This window comes from Styela clava, chromosome 6, assembly GCF_964204865.1.
Source record: "Styela clava chromosome 6, kaStyClav1.hap1.2, whole genome shotgun sequence".
In the NCBI taxonomy this organism is placed as follows: Eukaryota; Metazoa; Chordata; class Ascidiacea; order Stolidobranchia; family Styelidae; genus Styela; species Styela clava.
In genome coordinates, this window is record NC_135255.1 from 2631847 (window position 1) to 2656143 (window position 24297).

Consider the following 24297-nt stretch of genomic DNA (forward strand, 5'->3'; position numbering starts at 1 on the left):
ATGTCATTTTAGAATATTAATATTTCATTTCATTTATGGTAACAGTTATCTCAACTTAAAGGCGAGTAACAATGAACACATAATAAACAAATGAAAATAATAAAAAAAATGAACAATAAATCTGACAAGACATTATAAATGTTCGCATCAGCCACGGATTGAATATTTTATGCAACAGAAAACTCGTTATCCGCTTAAAAAGTCTTTTTTTCAACGAATGGCCTAATCGCGAGGAATGTTGCGCGGTAATTTTCGATTCCAAATTTTAAACCGACTCTCTATTTAGAAAATCCTGGCTGCGCTGCTGCTTATAGATAATGTCATATATATAATTGAATTGCCGCAATGTTTCCATATTTTGACGCCACAGTTGTCAAATTTCATTAATGTTGTTATTGCTTCTTTGGACAGTTACAAAATTAGCCGAGCAGTAATCGATTAGTTTGTGGAGCCCCTAGGTTTCTTTCACGGAGCCCTGGGGCTCCGCACGGAGCACTTTGAGAACCTATGATCTACATCACTCAGGAAAAATTATAGTAGGTCTTCAAATGAGTTTATACCTCGAGTGGTTAATCTTTTATATCTTGTGCTCGTTTGGGGAACAACTAAAATACCTGTCAGCAAGTATGCCAGCTATCGATCCACTTGTTATTCCTGATTGAAAAACTGTAATTTTTAGAGGTGCTTTCAGTCATTGTTGCAAAGCATTTCAAACTTAAATTATAATATAGAAATTAAATTTTAAAGTTGAGTACATAAAATGTACGATAAAAGGGGACAATCACAAAATAGGGGGAAATAACAATTTTGAAGTACTTATTATCATGATTCGGCAACATTTCAAATACGTTTCCATTCGTACATGGTATTATGTAAAAGATTCATTGGAGATTATAAGAGACATTGCTGTAGAATAATTTCTGTGATACATGTGTCAATTACTTTTATTTCTCATTCCATAATTATCGGCTGGCATAGGTATAATTAGTTTTACTGCAAGTAGTTGCGAATATATATACCATGTATTGCATGTTATATATATATATATACGTCATGGTGTATTCCCAAAAACCTAAAAGTCAGATTCGATATGAACATATTGGCTTGAGTAAATACCTCATTACTTATCGATTTTAATCGGTAAGTATGTTGATAGGTATTTGTCTGTCTGTCTGTCTGTCAGTTAAATGTACGCGATATCTCACGAAAACGAGATTGAATCTGCTCCACATTTTTCATGTGCATTCATCATATCTCGGACCAGAAGCCTATTAATTTTGGGCAAATTATGTCGTATAATTAGCGAGTTATTAATTAATTAATGATGGGAAACAAGGTGTCACCATGAAGTAAGAGCGCTGTTTTGGGGGATCCCCTATCATTTGGTCGATAAGTCCTCGGTCTCTGACCGATATTCTCGTTTTTCATTGTTATGCAATACCCAGAATACTGTACATTTATTGTGCGTCTTAGCTTGTTTCAAGCAAGATTTTAGATCAATCCTGATCCCAAGTTTGGCACCCCTGTCATAGATTTCATGCTGAACCCGGCTATGTCACTTATCTCATTGTATTTAAATCTTGGTTTTCTGACTGACTTTTTGACAAAATGATTAATGATAAATCGAATTAATTTTAATAAATCTAGTCTGACATGTGTTTACTACTATACCGTAGACCAGCGGTTCTCAACCTGGGGTTCGCGAACCCCGGGGGGTTCACGAGAAGATTTCCAGGGGTATTTGGATGGCAGTCGAGTTTTTATATGTTGCTGTTTTTCAATATTCTTTATTACTACCAGGAGAAAATGCGTGCCCAGTGAAACGTAGATTTTTGCTGATCGGGCGTTGTTGTGATTATGACGCAACAATGTGAAATTCACGGCTTTGCAGGCAAACTGTGAAATCTCTAATGACTGCGTGCTGCGAGCATTGGAGAAAGTGATTATGCTTATTGAAACTTGGAAGAGATTTTTAGAATTCATTAGTTAGACGGAGGACAAGGGCAATAATATCAACACGAAGATTTAATTTAGTTACATCTGGTCAATTAATTGTTGCTGCAACAAATTGTTAGTCGATATATCACAACTTTGTTCGGTATCTGATTACCGGAGTTTCGCATTGGTTGTTTGGTGACTCGAGGGGTACTTGACAGAAAAAAGGTTGAGAACCCCTGCTGTAGACCAAACAATTTGATAAATCGCGGAGAATCATAATTGCTGAATGGCTGCTAACACAATCGGTATACATAGCAATCGTCCTCATTTATGATTGTTACACATGTGGTACAATTTTTATCTGAAACGCCATACCCTCAGTACTCAAATATAGCGTATGGTTGTAATACCGATCCGAAAAAAAAATGCACGAATAATATAAAGGCCAGTGATTGATGCAACAACATATTCAAAGCTGGACGTTTTGTTGATCTATTTTTTCATGGGACATGAGTCAGACTCTTGGATTAAGCAAAATCTGTTTTTCATTTCATTCCCCTATGCCCACTCAGTGCTATGAGAGAATGCGTGCTAACTCACGGTAAGATATGAGTCTGTTGAATATGCATTGGTGTCTGTGTTCAGGTCGTCACTGTCACAAAACTACTATCAATGATACAACCACACAATTATTTCCATTACAAAATACGATCAAGTAATCTCCATTCAACAAAGTAGTCATAGTAATTTCATCCGTATTTAGAGCTTCAAATAGAAATCGGATAAATACTAAATATGGAGGAGTGAATAAATTAGATTAGTTAACCAATTTTCTATGTATGAAAAATTCCGTATTATTTACACTCAAGTTTTAGAAGGCGTATCGAATTCAATAGCTAAGAAATAGACCATTTGAATGTCTCCATTTTTGCTTCCTTATTTCGTCAACTGACACTAATTGTATAAAGTTGGTACTAGTTATGAATATACAGCAAACAATATGGCTATGGTGCTAATCCTGTATGTATACAAATATGATCTAAAAGTTTTCATTTTAAAAAAAAGTGACGCAGTTGAAGTTATTCACAAAGTTAACAATTCCCTCTCCGCGTGATTATCTTTGTTTGAACTGTTAATCGTATTCGACTGGAATTTTTGACATATATTCAATCCATAGTATCTGAAAAATATATATTAAAAAATAATTAAAAACCCGGCGCGCTGACTGAAGTTAAAATTCCGGATAATTTTTATTTCTATATCCGAACAAACTCATTGAAAACAAATTATCAAGATATAAACACGGCCATGGTTATGATAGTGCGATAGCAAATAAAAAATATTTACCGTTTGTTACTTTCAGCTTGTTGAACTGTATCTGGCATCTTCACTCCCATTGTTTCCGGAATGCAAATGATACAAATGATTCCGCTCAGAATTGTTATTCCACCCATTATCCAGTTAGGTATGGAATATTGAATTTTGCCTGTATTAATTCGATAACGATATGTAATAAATAAAAACAAAGAATTAAATAACGCGCTTTTTATAATTTATTATAGTACACATTCAGTAAAAGGTTTTCAATATTTATATTCATGCTTTCTTGTCGTTTTTGTTCTAAACTCATGATTAGAGAGACCCGCCGGATCCGCTTTATCTGTGAGGGTATAATGTCGATCTAAACGTATGTTGTGTATCGGGCGGGACGTGGCCTATAAATGAACACTCGTTCCAATAAATATTTTTTCCCTCCCGATCGCGAATGGAGCTCGGATTGAGTACCAACTTCACCAGAAATTTAACACGATTGTAAGATGATATTTATGACGTCAATATCAATGATTTATTTATGTCGCCAGATGTCACTGTTGAGCTCTCTTTCTCTTGCTGTACTGCATGCTGCTTAGTGCTATGGTTTATAATGTATATGTAATATCCGTAATATACTCAAGCATCCTGAACAGTTGTGTGTTTACCCACAAACAAACAACGATTAAATGCATAAAAACTTCATCAAAACATAAGTAGTCTTGTACTCACCCATAAACATAACAAATGGTGCGATGAACGCTCCAACACGACAGCAGAAGGAGGCAATACTCATTGATGCACTTCTTTGTAAAGTGGGGGATATTTCGGACGTGTTCAGGTAGATAATATAGAAAACTCCACTTACAGCGCCTTTCCCAATTACTGATATCACTGTTCTGATCAAAGACAGCTCTAGATAAGAAAATAACAGTTTTGATATGGATATATATGATGTTTCTTTTTAACTATCTGCGCGAAAACGAGAAATTCCACTTTCACTAGATATAAAATTTATGTGTTATGGTTTAAGATAACTTCACAGTGAATTTGAATTGTACATTTATTTAGAGGACATATGAAGTATAGGAAATATCAATTAAACTATTTTTTATGGCGTATAAAAATTTTATTAAACGCATCCTCACAATATTTTTTTCTAACTACAGAAAAATGTTGATGGTTAGTTTAATAATCTTGGTTTCATTTTAAAACTTTACACCATTCAGTTTGAAAATCATCAAGACTGTTCGAATCTAGTAAAATATATAAGAACTGATATAAGAATTGTCCAGACGGGACCGAACAACATTGAGTTTAAGAAACCCTGATCTATATAGTATCCCACTATGCACATATACGAACATACGTACAACCTCACACACGAGAAACGGCTAACACGTAGACATAGGTATAACCATCGTAAATTATTGTTTTCCAAACCTGATGGTATTCAAATATAAACAGTTTACAATTTTAAGTTTTTTATATTGATTAGTAATCCTTTTCTCTTTATTCCTGATTTTTATGCATTTCTCTATATGTTTTACACCAGGAAAAACTTATATATATATTGAAAATGTTTTGTTGTAATACGTTAAATACCAATGATTTTCACATGATATTATTTCGATAAATTATAAATTTTGGTAAATAAACTATACAACAAAACAATGGTCAAGCAATTCACTGTACTCATGTTGCACTCTGCCTAGATATAAAAATGTTTTAGGGCTTTAGGCAACTTCATGCTCATGAAACGAAATAAAAATAAACCTTACCTTCTGGTAAATATGGAAGAATAATGCTAAAAATTCCGCATGTTAGAAGAAAAACAGTAGTGCATCTTGGACGACCAAGCCTATTCACAGCATAAAAACTAATGACATATGCTGGTATTTCCGCCAATCCACAGTACAATATGTTCAAGTACCGATCATCACTGAAGCTCTTTGAGTGGTACGATATGGCGTAGTACACGAGACCTGTTACAAACCTTTAGAAATATATAAAAAAAATGGTCATTCATATGCTGGATGCAGCAGGTACAATTAAACGTTCACATTTATGTTTAATTTTATAATGGTCTCACTTTTTGCTTAATACGAATTTTACTGCAAACGTAGATTGTCGAAATGATGCTACAGTATTGTATCTTTACAAATGAATATAATACAGTTATACTACATAAAGCGGGGTCTACACTTTTTCAGTTTTTGGTTACGACAAGTGAACATGTCATTTCGAGATCCTATAGACTGTATAGAGTATAGATATATTCTGATACTATTTACTAATGAGCATATAAACAATGTTAAACTATTCTACTTACCATACAAAGAAAGCTGCTAGAAATCTGGAGGTTAATGTAGATTTGAAAATTATGCGAAGGGTTTCAAGTGGCCCGGACGGCGATGCAATTCTAACGTGAGAATCAGCAACACGTGTCTTAAAGTAAATTGTATTGCGTAAATTTAACTGCCAAGACTACTTTATCTTTTGAGTAAATTAATAAATGAAAATACTTTTTTCAATTCTGCAAAATCAATATTCTTTTTGTTCATCTTTGCCATTTTTTTCAGTCCCATGATCGCGTCATTTGTCCTACCAACTCTCAATAGCCAACGTGGTGATTCGGGGAACAACCTGCATACGAGGAGTAATGAATAAGAAGAGTAAAATTTGTATCTATGTTGATGAGAACATATTTAAAGTGAACCAATGCCTCGGTAAAGGTAATATACACACATACTATATATATGAAAATTGAAAAAGATGAAGTTAAATAAGACTGCGGTGCCGGCGAATTTTGTTGTTATTGGGGCTTGTCAACGCTTAGATTTTGGAATTCCAAAGTTTATCATCCCATCGTGGTAGATGTCGGAGTTAAGGATCCAAAAAAGAATCGGAAATAGATTGAACTTTTTCGGATTCTATATATCTGGACGAAACTTCCAAGAAGAAAGAGTCGTGTAATGTAACGAATAGCAAAAATGTAATGTACAAAAGTAAATAATACATCACATGATTGACATACCAGTAGCCCGGTACGTATAGCACAGCACCCAATGCCATAGATGCCCAGACATATAAACGCCAGTGTTGTGTGTAATAGACAATTAACGGCACAAGAACATATCCAATTGAATATGAATACATTGAACCAACTGCCATAAAATTTCTGGATTTCACCGAAATAACTTCCGTCGCTGAAATATATTATTGTAAAGATTATATTATATAGCAAACCACGGAATACACGAGAGCATGTATAAAAATATATCTTACCTAAAACAAAAGCAACAACGTAATTTATCAATCCTGACACACCACTTATATAAACTGCAGTTAAATATAAATAATAGTTCCAAGCAACAGCTGTGAGCGCCATGGATCCAATCTGAGTCAAACTTGCGAGTAAGTATACTGGTCTTCTACCATACCTACAAATTATGCAATATGATTTGAGAGTTTTGAAACAAAAATTTTAAAAATATACATCAATGGCTTCAACTTTGTTGCAAACTTCACTGTCAGTGGTATTAGGTGACACTGTAAGTATTGTATAATAATTAAAAAGTAACAAACGTTGTTTTTCAATCATAATTGCCACTTCACCTGTCAGCAAGAATGCCGGCCACAGATCCACTTGCCATTCCACATTGGAATAACGTAATTGCTAGGGGTGATTTCCAATCATTGTTGCATATCATTTCAAACTGGAAAATACGAAATAAACCGTATACTTCGGAAGTAATACCAACGCATATGTTAGAGAAAAATTATCGAATTGGAATCTACCTCGGTAACTGCGGTATCATGATTAGGCAGCATATCAAATATGTATCCATTGGTACATGGTATGATGTCATAAGATTCGTTGAGATTTATCAAAGACAATTGTGTAGAATAATTCCTGTTATACATGTGACATTTACTTCTTCTTATCAGTCCGTAATTGCCGACTTCCTCGGGTATGAAATGATCAAGAATTTTCTCCCTGGCGTTTGAGTTCTGCGAATGAGAAAATTTTTTATGAAAAAACTCATAACCAATTTTTGCCAAGTAAACTATTTCAAGTAATATATATATATATTATGCTTCGTTTTGTTTAATTGTTGCTTGCTTTTCGTGACACACGCTATCTTACAAAAGAGTACTTACGTTTTTCAATATGTTTTCAATTTTATCCGGTAATCTACAACGGTGATTTGGTTCAAAGTGGTTTACAGCAAACTGCAGTGTAGTAAAAGCATTTGGCAGAGACGCAGTCAACACAACGATATAAATCAGCGTTTGATAACGTCCCCACTTTCCCAATTGATTGAATGCATCGTCAATATTCATGTTCTTGTGTGTTCTTCTATTTTATAATATAATTTTGACCGCTTTGACGCTCGTGAATTTAAATAAAATAATTAAAAATGTATACAATACGGGGTTGTATCGTTTTTTTTAAATGTATATTATGCACACTTGGCATAGTTGGTCTAACGCAGTATAAAGAGCACTTTAAAGAACTAAACTAAATAAATATATTAGTATATATCTCCATAATTGTTATTTTCTAGAAACTGCAGTATTGACCCAAATTGTGATGCGCTTCCTGATTTTTCTGAATGTACTAACGTTGATTAAAATTGGATTTTGATAACACCACACTTGTTGTAGATAGTATATCTGCCTTGACTTTAATTATTTGCTCTCCAGTATGGTATTCAATGTTATCAAAACTGTTTTAGGGAATTATCTTTCAAAACTTCTGAGAATGCCACCCTGTTTGCAGCTTCAAAAACTGTGAACGGATTTCTTCGAGTATTGCGTTAGCCTGCAAAGTACCTTAAAAGTAAATCGTTTGGTAACTTATAGAATATATTACGCATAATATCAATGTGGGAAAGTATAAGCCTGAAAATATTCACATGAATTCTTTGAAGAAATCGTGAATCGTGTGGTATTTGAACTGATAAACAATATGATTGTAAACATTCCTACGCCGTTTTGTTGATTAACTAATGGAATACGTGGCGCATAATATCCATGTGGAAAATTTTGAGCCTCAAACGATTTACAATAATTGATTTCAAATTTCAATAGACAATTGTGCAAAACGTTAAGTATTTATTTATGGATTGAAAAGATGTCACGTGCACATATAGATTATACTGCTCTATAGAGAAATTTTCATAACAACATTTTTTGCGGTATCCAAATATGTGGAATTCACTACACCATAGCTGTTTTCTGGTCGTATTGTCTCAAACTGTTCCAATCCTGGCTTTTGGCGAGCTCACTTTACTTGTAAATCCACCTCAAATTGATATTTTTAATTTTATCCTGAAATACCAGCTTATATTTTCTAGACGTGTTTTCTATTCTATTTCTCCATAAAAAATGCCTATTTGAAAAACGCAGATTTCGTTGTTCTATTCTAACATTCTGTATTGAAATTACTGCATCGAAATATTTGGTATTAAGTAGTTTTAATAAAAAATCGATATTATAACGAATTGTGCGTCTCAATACTTCCTTCCCTGGTTTTGTAGCGAGTCAAACACATAGCATGACGCGTCGTTACCGGAAAACCATTTAAAATGACACTCAAAGCGACAATTGATAATAAATGAAGATGATTCGGGTGGTCAGTTGAAAACAAATATGTATTATATATATTTTTAAGATTGACAACCATATTAAGTTCCATTCCATAAAGAGTCTAAAACAGTGGTTCATCATCTTCTGCGCAAGACACTCACTAACGGTTAGTTCACTCCCTACTGAGTTATATTACAATTAATATGAGAATGGATATGGGGACACACTGAAATATGATATTGTATAGAATCAATGGTGGTTACCACTATCAAGTTTTTTGCGCTGGGCTATAGAAAAGTAAGATATGATAATGCATATGTTTTGGCTAATTAATAGGGATTTTACATTCTTTGTACGGAATGACATAGGGTAAAAACGTGGCAGCATTTATTTCGATCAAGTGAAGCCACGCCACGAGGTCAAAAACTCGCTGGTGGCAAACAATCGCAGCTTTCTTAATTTGAGATAATTTTTAAGAAAATGAATGTCATGTAAAACTGATTGTTTTATATTAGTCATTTAATATTGCGACCATAAAATTGCTAATTTCGTTTAGTAGGAGAGATTATTCTTGGGTCGCGAGATTTACAATTTTTTTTTTAATTCGGGTCGCTTGAAAGAGGGGCTGGAAAACTGCGTCATAAATCATATATTAAAGGTCACCTTACGACACAGGGGATGGATTGTGACGTGCTAATAAAATAACGAGAATATCGGTCAGAGACCGAAGACTTATCGATCGAAAGTTAGGGGATCCCCCAAAACAGCGCTCTTACTTCGTAGTGACACCTTGTGTCCCATCACTAATTAATTAATAACTCGCTAATTATACGACATGATTCGCCCAATATCAATAGGGTTCTGGTCCGAGATCCGAGATATGATGAATGCACATGCAAAATCTGGAGCAGATTCAATCTCGCTTTCGTGAGATATCGCGTGCATCTAACAGACAGACAGACAGACAAATAGCTAACAACATACTTACCGATTAAAATTGATAAGTAATATCAACATCACCCCTACAATAAACAGAATTCGAAGACATAGATGCAATTTATTTATGTTTTACACCCACAAGTTCAAGTTTTTAAAATAACAATGTCCGTAGATTTCCATGTATTAAAAGGAAACGTCTAAAAGAACGATCGAGAAATGATTGCGGGAAACTTGATAGGATGTGAATGACGCGGCGTTTTCAAAATATCATATGCGCGTTTAGGAAATCCTGCGCGTTGTGAGACGCGTTTTGTTCTCATTACCGTATATGTCGATAAACAGGGTGTATCTGAAACGGTATCAGATCAAACTGTATCAGAATGAAATCCTCGGATGTTTTAAGGCATTTTATACCAATATTACAAATTTTATTTTAACAGAAGCATTCAATTTATCAATGATTCACTAGTCCAGAGAGGGAAAGAGAATTGCTTTATTGTTATGTCATAGGTATTACATGTCCTGATCCAACATGGTAAGATAAATTTTCCAAATGCTCAATAGAGGCGTAAATTGACGAGGGGTAATACTGTTTTCTGTAAATTAAAAAAACCTATTATAGGAGCGTTATAAGATGCACGGCTCGTGTAGTTTGAAACTGAATTCAACATAATGTCCTAGAACTTTGCCCATTTGCGTAGGAAATCCTGTAGTCATAATGTATATATATTATCGTATTTATACTGTTCGAGTAACAGAGCTAAAATCATTCTGCGATTTTGTCACTATGAGTATAAACGACTAGTGAAATATGGAAACCGCAGGTGCCTCTCATTACTACCTGCCGTGCAAAGGATTGTTGAAATGAAGAAGCTAGAATAATCGAAAAGTTATTTCAACTCTCAAGGATGTCCTACTCCTATAAAAATTATCTGGCATGCCAACTAATTTATAGCTAATTTTATTGCCCGGTACGTGTCTTCTGGCAAAGATATGGTAGAAGTAGACCTCGGAAACGAACTAAGGTTTGTCCGATTTGCACTGTCCCGTTTTTTGTTCCAGATATATGGTAAGCCTGTACATATATTCAAATAGAATGAATGAATATATATAACGGTACATAACAAATTACTTACGTTTGTCAAAGATTCAGATTTCATGGAAACTCTTAGAACAAGAAAGCGATGCTCAAATATAAGGACACGAAATCCAAAGCAATGCAGTAGTCCAGTGGCTCCCAACCTTTTTACCCTGTAAAACCGGTAAAATTAAATAATATGTACCCGCGGACCGGCAAAAATTGAAATGAGTTGAAGAGAAAATAATAACATATACTTGCGTAGTGTCGAGCAATCACTATGCAGTGTAAACTAATAACATAGAGTCCATATAAAGTTTTGTAATAATCTTTAGCCACTGAAAAACAACAACAACAAAAAACGATCTATAGGTCCACTTTGTGTTCAATAACATTATATTATTCCATAACCTTACAATCAATGAGTAATCGAAAGTTAGTCGCTGCGGAAAACAATGGCAAGGATGGTCTTATTAAAATCGATATATACTGGCTATATGACACTGCGACTGAAATATTATGTAACAGGACCTAACACAACGGGAGTATCTGTTTCTCAAAGTAGAGAACCCTGACGCAGCTCTACCAGGAGCTTTTTTTGGGGGGAGGGGGCAGAAGCTAATTAAAAATAATGATGTCCTCATAGCATAATTGGGTATGTTTGGGTACGAATTTAAGATGTAATTCTTGATCCTTTGCAAATCCTAATGAAACATTCGAAAAAACACGCTGAGATTGGATGCAGTCTGATATCCAAACTCATCTGCAGCAATTGAGAAATGAGTTTCCAAATCCAATCATTCTCAAAGAGGACAGTCTGCAAGAAAACTGCCGAGAAGAATTCTCAGAATGCAAATGCAATTTTAATGCAAAGGACGACTTCGGAACAATGTCACTGGGCGAATTCTGGGTTAAATATGCACAAGTGCACAAAAAAGTGGGTAATGTTACTCTGCAAATTTTGATACAATTTTCATCAACGTATTTATGCAAAATTGTTTTTTTCACACCAGTACACGTGAAGACAAAAGCACGGAAACAGCTTAACTGTGATGGCGATTTACGATGTGCATTATTCTCCACAAAAAAACTTGAACAAACCAATAGATCCAATTACAAATTGGCCATGTTGGTTAAGTTCACCTCGCACATTATTTAATCATTTCAGTTGAAACCAGGTACGATGGCGTCATTAGGCCTCAACACGAATTTTCCCCATTATCTACGGTAATATGTACATTGACCATGCTAAAGTTATTAGTCTAGTACAGGGTGGTCCAAGGTTGTCGGCCTCGCGGGCCACATCATAATATTTGTATTGTTCGTGGGCCACAATAGTGTCAGGAATAGGTAAACCGTGCATTACAAAACAAAAACTTTTTTTTATCAAACTCATGTTTGGATAACTTGCCGATTGATTGATTACCAAATTTGAGTTACATGAGGGTAATTACAAAATTTTCTGACATTTAGGTAGCATTTTTTGTAATATTGTTTAGGCTGGTTGCAAAAAAACACCCGTAGGAATCATATTGGTCGGACATTACATTAATATTTAGTTATCATGCATAGCTAACCTAGACTAATAGATTCCTCATTCGATTTTTAGTTTTCTATGAAGCCTATTTTGCTAGCATATATTACCGACCCAAACTATAGAAACCAGTTTAGACTTGCCAAGCACATCATTCAACTTCTCTAGTTGCCTCAGCTAGCCATAACACTAGACAATTCAATGACATTAGTGATGTAACAATATGTCAGAAAAGTTTTATGACGAATTACCCTCGCGCAAATTCAACGCGGGCCACAAAAAAATGGAGCGATGTACCAAGTGTGGCCCGCGGGTCTGGGCTTGGACCACCCTGCTTTAGTGAAAGGCAGACGCTACTTCCATCGCGGTAAAATTCGAATGAGGCGATTTATTGACTACGTCATGCCTTCCCCCACCTTTGTAACGAGAGAGAAAAAAGAAAAAAGACTGTGTATATCGGAACCTGAACTTCTTCTATATTTTCCCTTTTTTTTGTAAGACGCATAGGTACGTTCGTGGCACTAAACGGTGTGTGCCAAATGACGTATATATAGGTCTATATGGCACGGAAAGTTTAAAATGAGAAAAAGGTCGATGTTCTGGAGTAATCAGACTAGTGAACGCACAATTTACAGTTTAAATTGTTAAAACATATCTGAACCGGTTGAATCACTTTTACATAGGAGCGCATCGTCTTATTTTCACGCTCGCGGTATATCAAATACAAAAATGAGTTTTTTTAATTATGTAAAAAAATAATAGTGACAAATGAATATTTGTATTAAGTTACCTCGGTAATTTTCTGATTCCAGCTGATTTTGGTGCGAGAAATCCTCTTTCCATAACTATATTGAAAATGATTCGGGGAAAACGATCATCAATTTGCTCGCCAAGTGATTCATGAAAAACCTGAGGTACGTCATCAAATGAAATAACTAGATAGCCATTGGAGACCCCCGGCTTATAGATCCCCTGCATGTTCAATATTTTACTCAAAAATGGACTCAATATCGACACCGCGTGTCCCATCACTAATTAATTCATAACTCGCTGATTACACGACATAATTCATCCGAAATCAGTTGGCTTTTGTGTTTGCAAAATTATGCACATGCAAAATTTGGAGCAGATTCAACCTCGCTTTCGTGAGATATCTCGTAACATACGAAAGTGTCTAACAGACAAACAAACAGACAAATATCTATCAACATACTTAGCGATCGAGATCGATAAATAATAAGAGAGGATAAGCAAATGTAACTCAACAGTGAAATATACGTTATAAATGTAGCAGTAAAGCTACATGCTATTAGAGGTTTTTTGGAAACAACTATAAATTAAATTAAATTTCGCTCCGTTTTATTGGATTAACACTTTGTGAAATTGTTGAAATACTTGTGCATTTATTTTTGAGATTCATGGAATAGTTGTACGCGTTCCCCATTTAAAAGCTGATCGATACAGGATCATTTTTATTTTATAACGTATTATAATATGTTTGACAAGCCAACTAACTACTAATACAGGACGTGTATAAAAGTGACCATACATCCAGTAAGTAATACACTTACAAACGCAGCGATTGATGTTGATTAGGTGTGTTTGCAAAATTATACACCTTGCAAGATCAAAAGCGTATAATTTAGGGTTCGCATATGATTTTGTATAGCATTTTTGATTCAATATTAAGCTGAACAAATATTTAGGAGATTATCTTCGCTCAGCGACAGCTCGTTACATGTGGTATCTGACTGGAGGCGAAACTTCAGAAATTTTTTGACTAGTATGGTTATCACGTTTTGATATTACCGCTCAGATATTTTTGCATGAATATTACTGCATTGCCGTCTGCATAGAACTATAACCGCTATGCAGGTTTATCTTCCCTAAAGCATTGTAGCATATTAAAAAAAATGAGACCATTATAAAACCATTATAAAAACGGCAGCAAAGGTGAGTTACAACTTTTCATTTCAACTAAAGTTAATATAAACTTTTGATAGTGCCCAAATCAACTATCTAGAAGGTGCGCTTTGCAAATGATAAATTTGGTGAAACATAATAATAAAGGCCCGATCAGCGAACTTTAAAACACCCCAGATCGCAACCCCTGTTAAGATACAAATTTTGTCTGCGCATTGTGGAGGCTATAAGCTATGGCGAAAAAGGTCAAGACGTACTTGCAGGAGGCTAACCGTTTGTCGAAAACGAGCAAAAACAGAAATTTTTCTTCGATTGTTGGCGTATTACCGGTTTTGTAGAAACCAGTATTTCTACTTAGAGTTAAGCATTGATAAGTTTCTAAAAAAAAGACGATCTTGATCGCATTAGCAAATTACTTTAAAAGTGAATCGCTTGGTATTTTATCTGATAAAAAATATGATAGTAAACACGCCTACGCCAGTTTTTTAATAAACCAATAGAATATCAATCAATTGTGAACCTAAAAATATTTGGAAGAATTCGTGTAAAGTTTCAGTTGTGCGTGGGCAGAAGTGAAAGACAACATAACGCTCCGTCGCTATGGACTCAGGCACTTACCTTAATCAAAAAGCCAATTATGTGACCGTTGTGCGTGGGATTAATTATTTATTTATGGTTTAAAAAAGATGTCGTCTACACTCAAATTTCCAGAAAGCACTGCATTAGAGAATGTTTATGCTAACGTTTTTTTCGAGGATTTCATTTGTGTGGAATTTACTACATCATGGCCGTTTTCTGGTCGTATCATGAACTATTTCAAGGCTGTTTTTATCGAGCTCACTTTACTTGTAAATCCACCTCAAAGTGATATTCCTAATTTTATATTGAAAATACAGCATATATATTCTATATATATGTATTTCCTATTCGATACCTTCATAACAAATGCATAAATAAAGAACGCAGATGTTGTTGTTTCATGCTAATATGCTTCATTAAAAATACTGCATCTGAATTTTCGGTCTTAACGCGTTTCAGTAAAGCTTCGAGATTATACCGAATTTTGCGTCCTAATACTTCCTTCCCTAGTTTTATAGTGCGTCAAACACATAACATGATGCGGCGTTTTCCGAAAACTATTTAGAATTACATTCAAAGCGACAATTGATAATATATGAAGATGATTGGGGTGGATAGTTGAAAACAAATATCTGTTATATATTTTTTTCGAAGTCTGACTTCATTTCAAGTTTTATCATATTTAATATGAGAATAGTATGGGCTATACTGCAGGGATGGCGAACCACTGACCCGCGGGTCACAAAGTGACCCACGTCGTTTTATTCGTGACCCACCAAGGCACGGATGAAATGAAAAAATGCTAACATATCAGTGCTAAAAAGTGATAAAACCGGCCTTAAATTATTAACTACTATAAACTATAACTATTATAATGTACCGTCAGTTGGGCAGTCAAGGCTGCGATCGCTCATATTCGAATTTATATTTCCGGGCCGGTATGATAATTTTCAAAACCCCTAATCTTGGACGCATGTCTGCACCGCTGTGTACCGATATTCAGCTATTGGCTCTGACATCGTTTATGATATAACAATGCAATTGATCTTGTAATTTTCGCAACGCCTCGTCTCTTTTGGAAGTGCACCTGTATGCCTTTTAGGGGTAATACGAGAACTAGATGCTACATTACATTTTATTTGTTTCTAGCCTATAATTCCATTGAGAAAACAAAAGCTTTCAGACTTGAAATAAAAACCTAGAAATCCGAAATACCAATGGGGCAGTGTAAAAGTGCCTTAATGTGGTTGGAAGCAGATCGAAAAATATAACACTATCAGAGTGGAATTCCCTCTAAACCATTTGGTACCGTAAATTAATTTTCCCCATCATCCTAAACGTTTTTGGTAATTAATATGCTTGTTTTCGTACTCTCATTTCATATAATCGAGTGCCATAAAATGTCCCTAATGGAAATGCTGCATAATCCCAAAACTACACCAACACCAACAGAAGCTTACAAGATTTGATTCAGAAGTTTCTTATAGATACAAACATTGATTAAAGATCTGTGACCCACTCTCTTCTGTTCCGCGATAAAAATATAATTTTTGACCCATTCATCGGAAAAGGTTCGCCATCCCTTGGCTATAGGAAGAGGGTATATGACAACGTTTTATTTTTTTGGGGGCTGATCAATAGTTTTTGTTTTTTGGAATTGTATATTCTACGTGCAGAAGGACTTCTAGCTATCGGAACAACTTACCAGTGGCAGTATTTACCTCGGCCTCCCTCCAGAACTTCGATCTCATGCTATCAGAGCCCATGATACTCCCCAACCCGTCTATAGATCATATCTCAAAGATCACTTCTGGACACCGGTGTGACATTGTGATCAGCCACTAAAATATTAACGTACATTCAACCCAAAATAAACATCATTCAAATAAAACAACACCGTATAATATAAAATGTCAGACGTGACAAATACAAATATGGACATTGTCACCAATCTATCAGAAGTTGCATTCAATCGATTTTTCATTAAAAATTAAACTGTGGTATCTTTAATTAATATTTTCATTTTTAAATTTTTACGATCGTACATTAAGTTTTTGAAATGACAATGTTCGTAGATTTTGATGTATTATACAGAAACGACTAAATAAACGACCGAGAGATGATTAAAAGCAACTTGAGAGGATGTGAAGAACGTGGCGTTTTCAAATTATCATATGGGCGTGTAGCAAATCCTGCGTGTTGTGAGACGCAATCTATAGTTTTTTGTTTCACCATTGTCTTGTATATGTCGGTACAAAAACGGTATCCGCAACAGGATCTGGAAAACATGGAATGACAATTTTATCAAATTGGTGCCCTCAGTTTTCCAAGTCACAGACTTTTATTTCGATGGAAATGATTGACAGCAAATAATAATATTATATTGAAAAAAAAAATGATATTAATATATATATATTGAAATAGAATGTATGAATATATATAATGGTACAAAACAAATTGCATACGTTTGTCAAAAGCTTGAATTCCGTGATAATTCTTAGAATAACATTGTTACAATAATCCAACAAGTAATTGAAAGATAGTCACTGGAGAACGAAATAACATAGATGATATTATCTAAAGCGCCACTGTATGACCTAACACAACGGGGGAATCTATTTCTCAAAAAACAGAAGCATGAAGCAACTTAACTGGGAGCCTGCTTCATTGCAAAACGCAATGTGATAATAACGTGGTCCACAGGCATAATACTAGACATAACTACTGATAATATCAGACTAAACAAAAATAGGTAAAATTCAACAACGTCTATTAAACTTTTTCAAACTAACATTCGCTTCTTGCAATATTTCAGTTCATTTGGTCTAGTTTAGATGCTTATCCTATATTGTCGTATGAGAAGATTTGAATACAAAAAGAGTTTTTATTCGAAGAGAATCACAAAGCTAACGCCGCCGTGCTCAATAATCTTCTCTTTTAGGCGTAGTTGTTAACCCGTTAACAATAATTAAATGCTACTGATGTAGGAAACGCATATATATACATAAAAGGGGGTGCGTTGAAGATGGGTGGTTCCTGTGGAGTGTAATATCTTTTAATTGCCTCCTGAGCGCTAATGGGCGGGCGCGCTCAATGCACTTTACTAGACAATGTCACATATGAGAAAAAAAATTTTTTTATTACCCAGACAAGGCAATCTCGACAACATGTGATTGCTCCAATAAAAGCGCAAGAAAGAAGTTAAAACGCGATATGCGTACACGTGTCTGACCATGAAAGACACATACACAAAGAGATGTAAATGTGAAGATTAAAGATGGTGAAAAAAAAAGATTGCTGTAGCATTGGGTTTGTGATGTAATAATGCTATGATTTCGAGTGACACCAGTCTTACATTGCAATTATTTTAGCTCAGTCCATTTTATCCGTTTATTTATTTTAGTCAGACAGTTGAAATATTTGTCTGCAAAAAAATACGATATGAATAGAACAATATCATCAGGCAATGGCGCCTCAGTTAAGGACATTGAGTTTGTATTGAAGAGCGTGAATGGGGACTTACAAAATGTATGGAAATAATTCACCGAATTTCGGGTTGTATAAATTTCCAGTCTTATACTAGCAGGCCTGTGTTATACTCTTACATATAAACATAAATCCAAATGTACACCACTGGTGAAATTTCACAAATCTGGTAGAAAGCTCTTAAATATACAATTGTATTGTGAACTATAGCTTATATATAGAGTTATCACATAATCGTGTATCGTCGCGTTGAAATTTAATATAGCTCAGATCTTAGACTCATGTGTGTATACGATGTTTGTGGGAAATAAGGACGTATCGGCAATGAATGTGTTCAAATTTGTGCACCGATCTATTTGTTATAGTTTCCTATGAAGATCTGCAAAAAAATATTAAATGAATTTAGAAACGTTTTGGCAACTATGACCGAGATAAAAAGATATTTCCTCCAGTCGAGCTAATTTTCTCTTTTTTTCGATTTCCTCGATCCTAAACAGACGTTTTATGCATTTTTTAAATAATACTAATGTTTTTAAAATTAATAATATAATATATAAAGATTAAAATGAGAGAATATTGCGCTGTTATGAAGTAATCAGATTAGTGAGAGCACAATTTACAATATAAATTGCAGAAACATATCTGAACCGGTTAGATCACTTTTACATGAGGGCGAATCGTCTCATTTCACGCTCCGGGGTATGTCAAATACAAAAATGTGATTTTTCAATTAGGTAAAAATAATGATTTTAAAAAACATGACTGTTAAAATTAAAAAAATACATATGGGTTGAAAGACAAAGTGTTAACGTTAACGCATTCCAAATATCACCGATGATTACAGCTATCGCTAATTAAATCTATAACCATTAACCATATTGAAGATAATTTGGAGGAAACGATCATTAATATGTTTGCCAGTGAATTTGTAGAAAATTCGAGGCACAACATCAAATAAAAAAAATATGAGAGAATAAGCCAAAGAGAACTCAATCCATATGCGAATTCATGTGTCATAAATGAAGCAGTAACAATGACTTCATGTTATCAAATATATTTTTTTTATCAGAAACGGCTATTATAGTATATATATATTACTAAAATAAAATTTTCATTTATTTCATTGAATGAAGAATTTGCGGAATTGGTGAAATACCTGTGCATTTATTTTTGCGAACCATGCGATGTTTGTACGCTTTCCCCATTTTTAAAAGCTGATCGTTGACTATGGATGGACTGGTTCGACGAGACCGCGAAGAACACAGATCACGGTAACCGACATAGACTATTACGGTGCCGATATTGCAGACTAGTAGAGCTGACCATATAGAATGGCAATTGTACACTCTGCCCCTTTTGGAATTGATAGTACAGCAAGATACACGAAAAAAATATGGGAATTGGTGACAAGGACCTACTTGGAATGCCATCGACGACTTTTAAAAACGTCAGCTCATACCCTATGAATGATGACCCTAATCCATCCCAGACTCATCTTAGCAATTACTTAATTTACAAAAACTCATTTTATAAGTTGATATGATGTGTGTGCAGCATATAAAATCGTATAAGTGTTTGCATATGATTCGGTGTCTCATTTTTTAAACCAATCATAAGCCGATCAAATATTTTATGAGATTATCATTCGCTTAGAGACAGCTTGATTCATGTAATATCTGCCTGGGGGGCGAAAACACTTTAGAACTTTTTTTGACAAGAATGGGTATCACGCCGCTATTGGCGTCCAGACATTTTTGCATTTTTCTGCATTGTTGTCTGCATGGGACTACTAATCGTTATGCAGGCTTATTTTTCTTAAACATTGTATTAGCATACTGAAAAAGATTTGACACCATCATAAAACGATAATGAGAACGGCAGCGGAGAGGTGTTGCAACTCTTTATTTGGACTAATGTTAATATTCACTTTTGATAGTGCTCAAAAAAACTATCAAGAATGTGCGATTCAAACAATAGATTGGGTGAAACAAAATACTGAAGGTCCCGATCAACGAACATTTACATCCCAAATCAAAACCCCTGCTGGGATCCTAATTTTGTTAGCGCATTATGGAGGCTAAGCTACGGAGAAAAAAGTGAGTACGTCTTTGCGTGGAGGCTAATCGTTCGTTGAAAACGCGCAAAAATATATAAATTATATATTATAAATTTTTCTGCGACTGCCATTGGCACATTATCCGGTTTTGCAGAAACCAGTATTACTACTTATAGTGAAGCATTAGTAAGTTTTTAGAAAAAAAGAAATATTCCTGTAAATATCTGTCACGTAGAACCGGCTTATGTTCACAATTTCGGTGTATTATTATATTATATTAGTCTTGATTGTTTCCATTTCTGATGATCTACTCGGAATCTGCATATAAAGTTCATGTGCCTGAAACACAACCCAAATAAAAAAAATTTATTGTTTTATCGTTTCAGTCAATATCTATTTTTAGTGTTAGTATTTCACCGGCGCAAATCACGTATAAGTAAGTGTACAAAGTATTGGTCACATTTGAACTGGTTTTCAGAAGCTCGAAATCTATACGAAACTCAAAAATGAATAGCTTGTATATACGATGTGCACCGTCATATCGTCACGCTAATAACCGAAATGCGTAAGTCATTGTTAGCAGTTTTGAGAGAAACGTAAAAAACTTCCTAATGATATTGTTATGCCATTGAGAGTCAATAATTTTCCATGGTTCAATTTTTTGATCGTAGCCGGATTTAAGTTAATTTGTATGACGCAGTTGAGTGACGTCATAATGGCGCACTAGGATTTAGGCAGAAATGTGTCTATGACTTGGGGACATACGCAATTTTGCAACTTTACTTATATGCACCAGTCCTGAAAACTAAACATTCCAAAAACGAATGTAATTCTCAGTATATACAATGCCTAATCCCCTAAATGTCTAATTAGTTTCAATTACATTATTTTTTATGTTTAAAAATATATATTTGATCAATATAACACGTTCTGCACACCCACCGGAATTAGACTAAAGATTAAATATGAAGAATAAAACAGCAATGCACCCAATAAAAAGCCAACCAAGGTGAATTGGACTCGGACAGTGAATATCACAAGTGCACGCCTTCCTATACTGTAGTATAAATTCAAATTAATACGCGCTAAGCTAGAATCAGCAAAAACTCGAAAATACTTCGCCTTATTTTGCTTTTGTGACGTCACAATAGTGCTGCGCTAACAATGATAATTCATTATGACGAAACAAATGTGCATGCCATACTAAATCTCCATTTTTGGGGTTTCGGAATTCTTAAAATAAAATCTGAGTTAACAGACAGGTGCGCAACATTACATAAAAACCTATTTTATAAAAAACTCATAATCGCCAAAAATGGGGTAAAGTCTACCAAAGCATTTAGTTCGGTTATGCATCCTGGCTGATTTATTATTATTCAATTGTGTATAACGTCAATTATTTTCGTTGACCCGAATTATAATTTGTGCATAATAAGACACAAGACAATCTATACCAGGGGTCGGCAATCCCTGACACGCGTGCCAATTGTGGCACGCGAGAGGATTTCTCATGGCACGCCAAGTGATTTGATGCAGATCAGATATTTATTTTAGTAGTTCGACCAAAATTCTACATTTGAACGAAAATTAACAATTCGACAAATCCTTTGAAAAAACATGTAATGTTTATCTGCAACGACGAGAAGCCGAATTTGTTGCCACTTTTCGTTACTTTCGAAAAACCGGTGGATCAGAGGCCTAAATCTGTACGGGAATTCAGTGTAAATAAGCATATGCGGTGCCAGATAAGGCTACTTTCATAAACGCTTCGCTACCTGAAACTACTCGTTCACCTACTAGCAACTTTTTATACTATTGTTGGGTTACTTTTTGCCCTTTAATAATCGTGAAATATTGAATATTATTTCATCAATTCATACTTTTGGGCAATTCGTACAGCTTTTTACTAAAATCGCCGATTATTTTTGTCAGCGTGACGTGTTATTTTGACCGTAAACACTTTTAAGTCGGTGTTTATTCTCCCAGAATCACAAAAAGTATTCCACGCCAACGATAATAACTATTTTTTTTCGTATTCTCCCAGAATTGAGAATTGGCTGAGAGTTATTATACAATAATCGGCAGCGAGTTGCTTTAAGTCTAAAAAGAGTGGAGCGGCGACGCAATTTTTTTCATTGAAAAGCGGCAATATAAAATACTAAAAATAAAACCGTAAATAATTTGTTGTACGAGGCCCGTGACAGTTTAAAAAAAACTTCTTTAGGCATTGTGAATTGCAAAATTTCGTGTGCCTAGTGCACACATAAGTTTGCACGGCATTGAGAATCATAAGGCCACTGGAATAGAAACACGGTTAAATGTTGCGCGGATTTACCTTTTTACCAATTACTTTAAATTACCGTCGGGAATTTTATATATATCATATATATTATACAATTCATATTATAAGGTTGGAAACGCGACTTTTTCCCGAGTCGTGTTGAGATATAAGATAAATAATTAAAGTATATATATTCAATCAATTTTTATTGTACCAAAATAAATTTTACTCCGTGAGCTTTTATAGCAGATTTAGGGATTTTTCTAACAGTTATTTCATCATCGAAAACAAAATCTGAGTGGCAGCTTGGCGATAGAGCGGAGTCATTTTTGCAAGTACAGCTCAGATTTGTCGAATTGGCAAAATTGGAAAAATACGGATCAAAACTAGATATAACCGGGAAGTTTACCACACATTTTTATGTCCGCGGATTGATGTGGTATTTTAGGGTAGTGATGCGTATGCGTTTATATTGTCGACGCAACTGCAAGTTAAATTGAAGACAAGTAAATTGTAATACAGCAAGACATTTTATGATTATCTTGCACAACAGAAAAATCATTATTATCCGTCGAAAAAGCCGCGGGGATTTCAAGGCGATAAATATGTATTTTTTATTTACTGATATACTTTATATGTATTTAATTGTACTCTATGAGATTTTTATTACAGATCTTGAGATTTTTCTAACAGCGATAACGAATTCGCAAGATCACAAAAAAGTATCAAAACTAAATACACTCAGGCATGTTTATCTCATAGTTTTATACGTCAACAGATTGAGCAGTATTTTAGACTAGTAATCTTTATATTTTGACGCAAGAAGACGCAGCCGCGAGTTACGTTGGACCCAATTATATCAATATAAAAGGAAATTTTATAGATTTTCGTAGCTGTCATGAATTGATTATTCTACGCGACTAAAAAGTCGGTATACTCCAAAAAAGTCGGCTATTTTTACGAGCGTGTAATCACGGCGACTGTTTCAGAGGGGAAAGGAAATTTCCGATTCCGACTATTCAAATCAGGTAGTTGATTATGCAAACCAAACACATAAAAATGTTTGGCACGCGAAGGTGCTCATTATTCATAAAATGGCACGCGGAGTTCAAAAGGTTGTCGACCCCTGATCTATACCAATACAATTTTTTATTTGCAGGACTCGCAGTAAAGAAATGGATAATGTTTCTGCTACAAATGAAAAAAACATTGGTTAATTTACACATGCTCGTATATAGAATGCAGAATGGTTCAACAAAGTAGTGAAATACTCGCAAACCGTAAAACTAATTATTATTTCATTTATTTTTTGATGAACAATATTAAATACTATTGAACTATAAACAAAAGTCAAAAATATATCAACCCGCCTACAAGGCGAATCAATCGTCACGATCAAATTCGCGAAACGGTATTGAAATCGTTAAATTAAATGAATCATTCACACGATAAAAAATCTTATCATTGCGCTATTTATAATGCTCAAGGGCATGTTATGTTTTGTCAAACACTTACCATAAAATGGTTACTTTGGGTTGCACTGGAATCAAAATAATCAAACTATGTGAAAAAGGGTG

At 34.6% G+C, this 24297-nt stretch overlaps 1 protein-coding gene across 2 annotated transcripts; it reads right to left on the reverse strand.

The window, feature by feature from the left end:
* Nucleotides 1-2414: 2414 nt before the first annotated feature.
* Nucleotides 2415-11020, reverse strand: LOC120331065 (solute carrier family 22 member 4-like). Of its 2 annotated transcripts, none has more exons than XM_039398091.2 (12): nucleotides 9833-9876; nucleotides 7414-7612; nucleotides 7051-7263; nucleotides 6868-6968; nucleotides 6538-6692; nucleotides 6287-6458; nucleotides 5775-5895; nucleotides 5582-5697; nucleotides 5031-5245; nucleotides 3982-4164; nucleotides 3286-3424; nucleotides 2415-3118 (listed from the first exon to the last, which is right to left on the reverse strand). In XM_039398091.2, the coding sequence occupies exons 1-12, from the start codon at nucleotides 9859-9861 to the stop codon at nucleotides 3022-3024; spliced, it is 1740 nt and encodes a 579-aa protein (XP_039254025.1). In that variant the 5' UTR covers nucleotides 9862-9876; the 3' UTR covers nucleotides 2415-3021. The 2 variants fall into 2 exon arrangements, with proteins under 2 accessions (XP_039254025.1, XP_039254026.1); XM_039398092.2 differs by lacking the exon at nucleotides 9833-9876 and adding an exon at nucleotides 10920-11020 and having other exon boundaries at nucleotides 2416-3118.
* Nucleotides 11021-24297: the final 13277 nt, after the last annotated feature.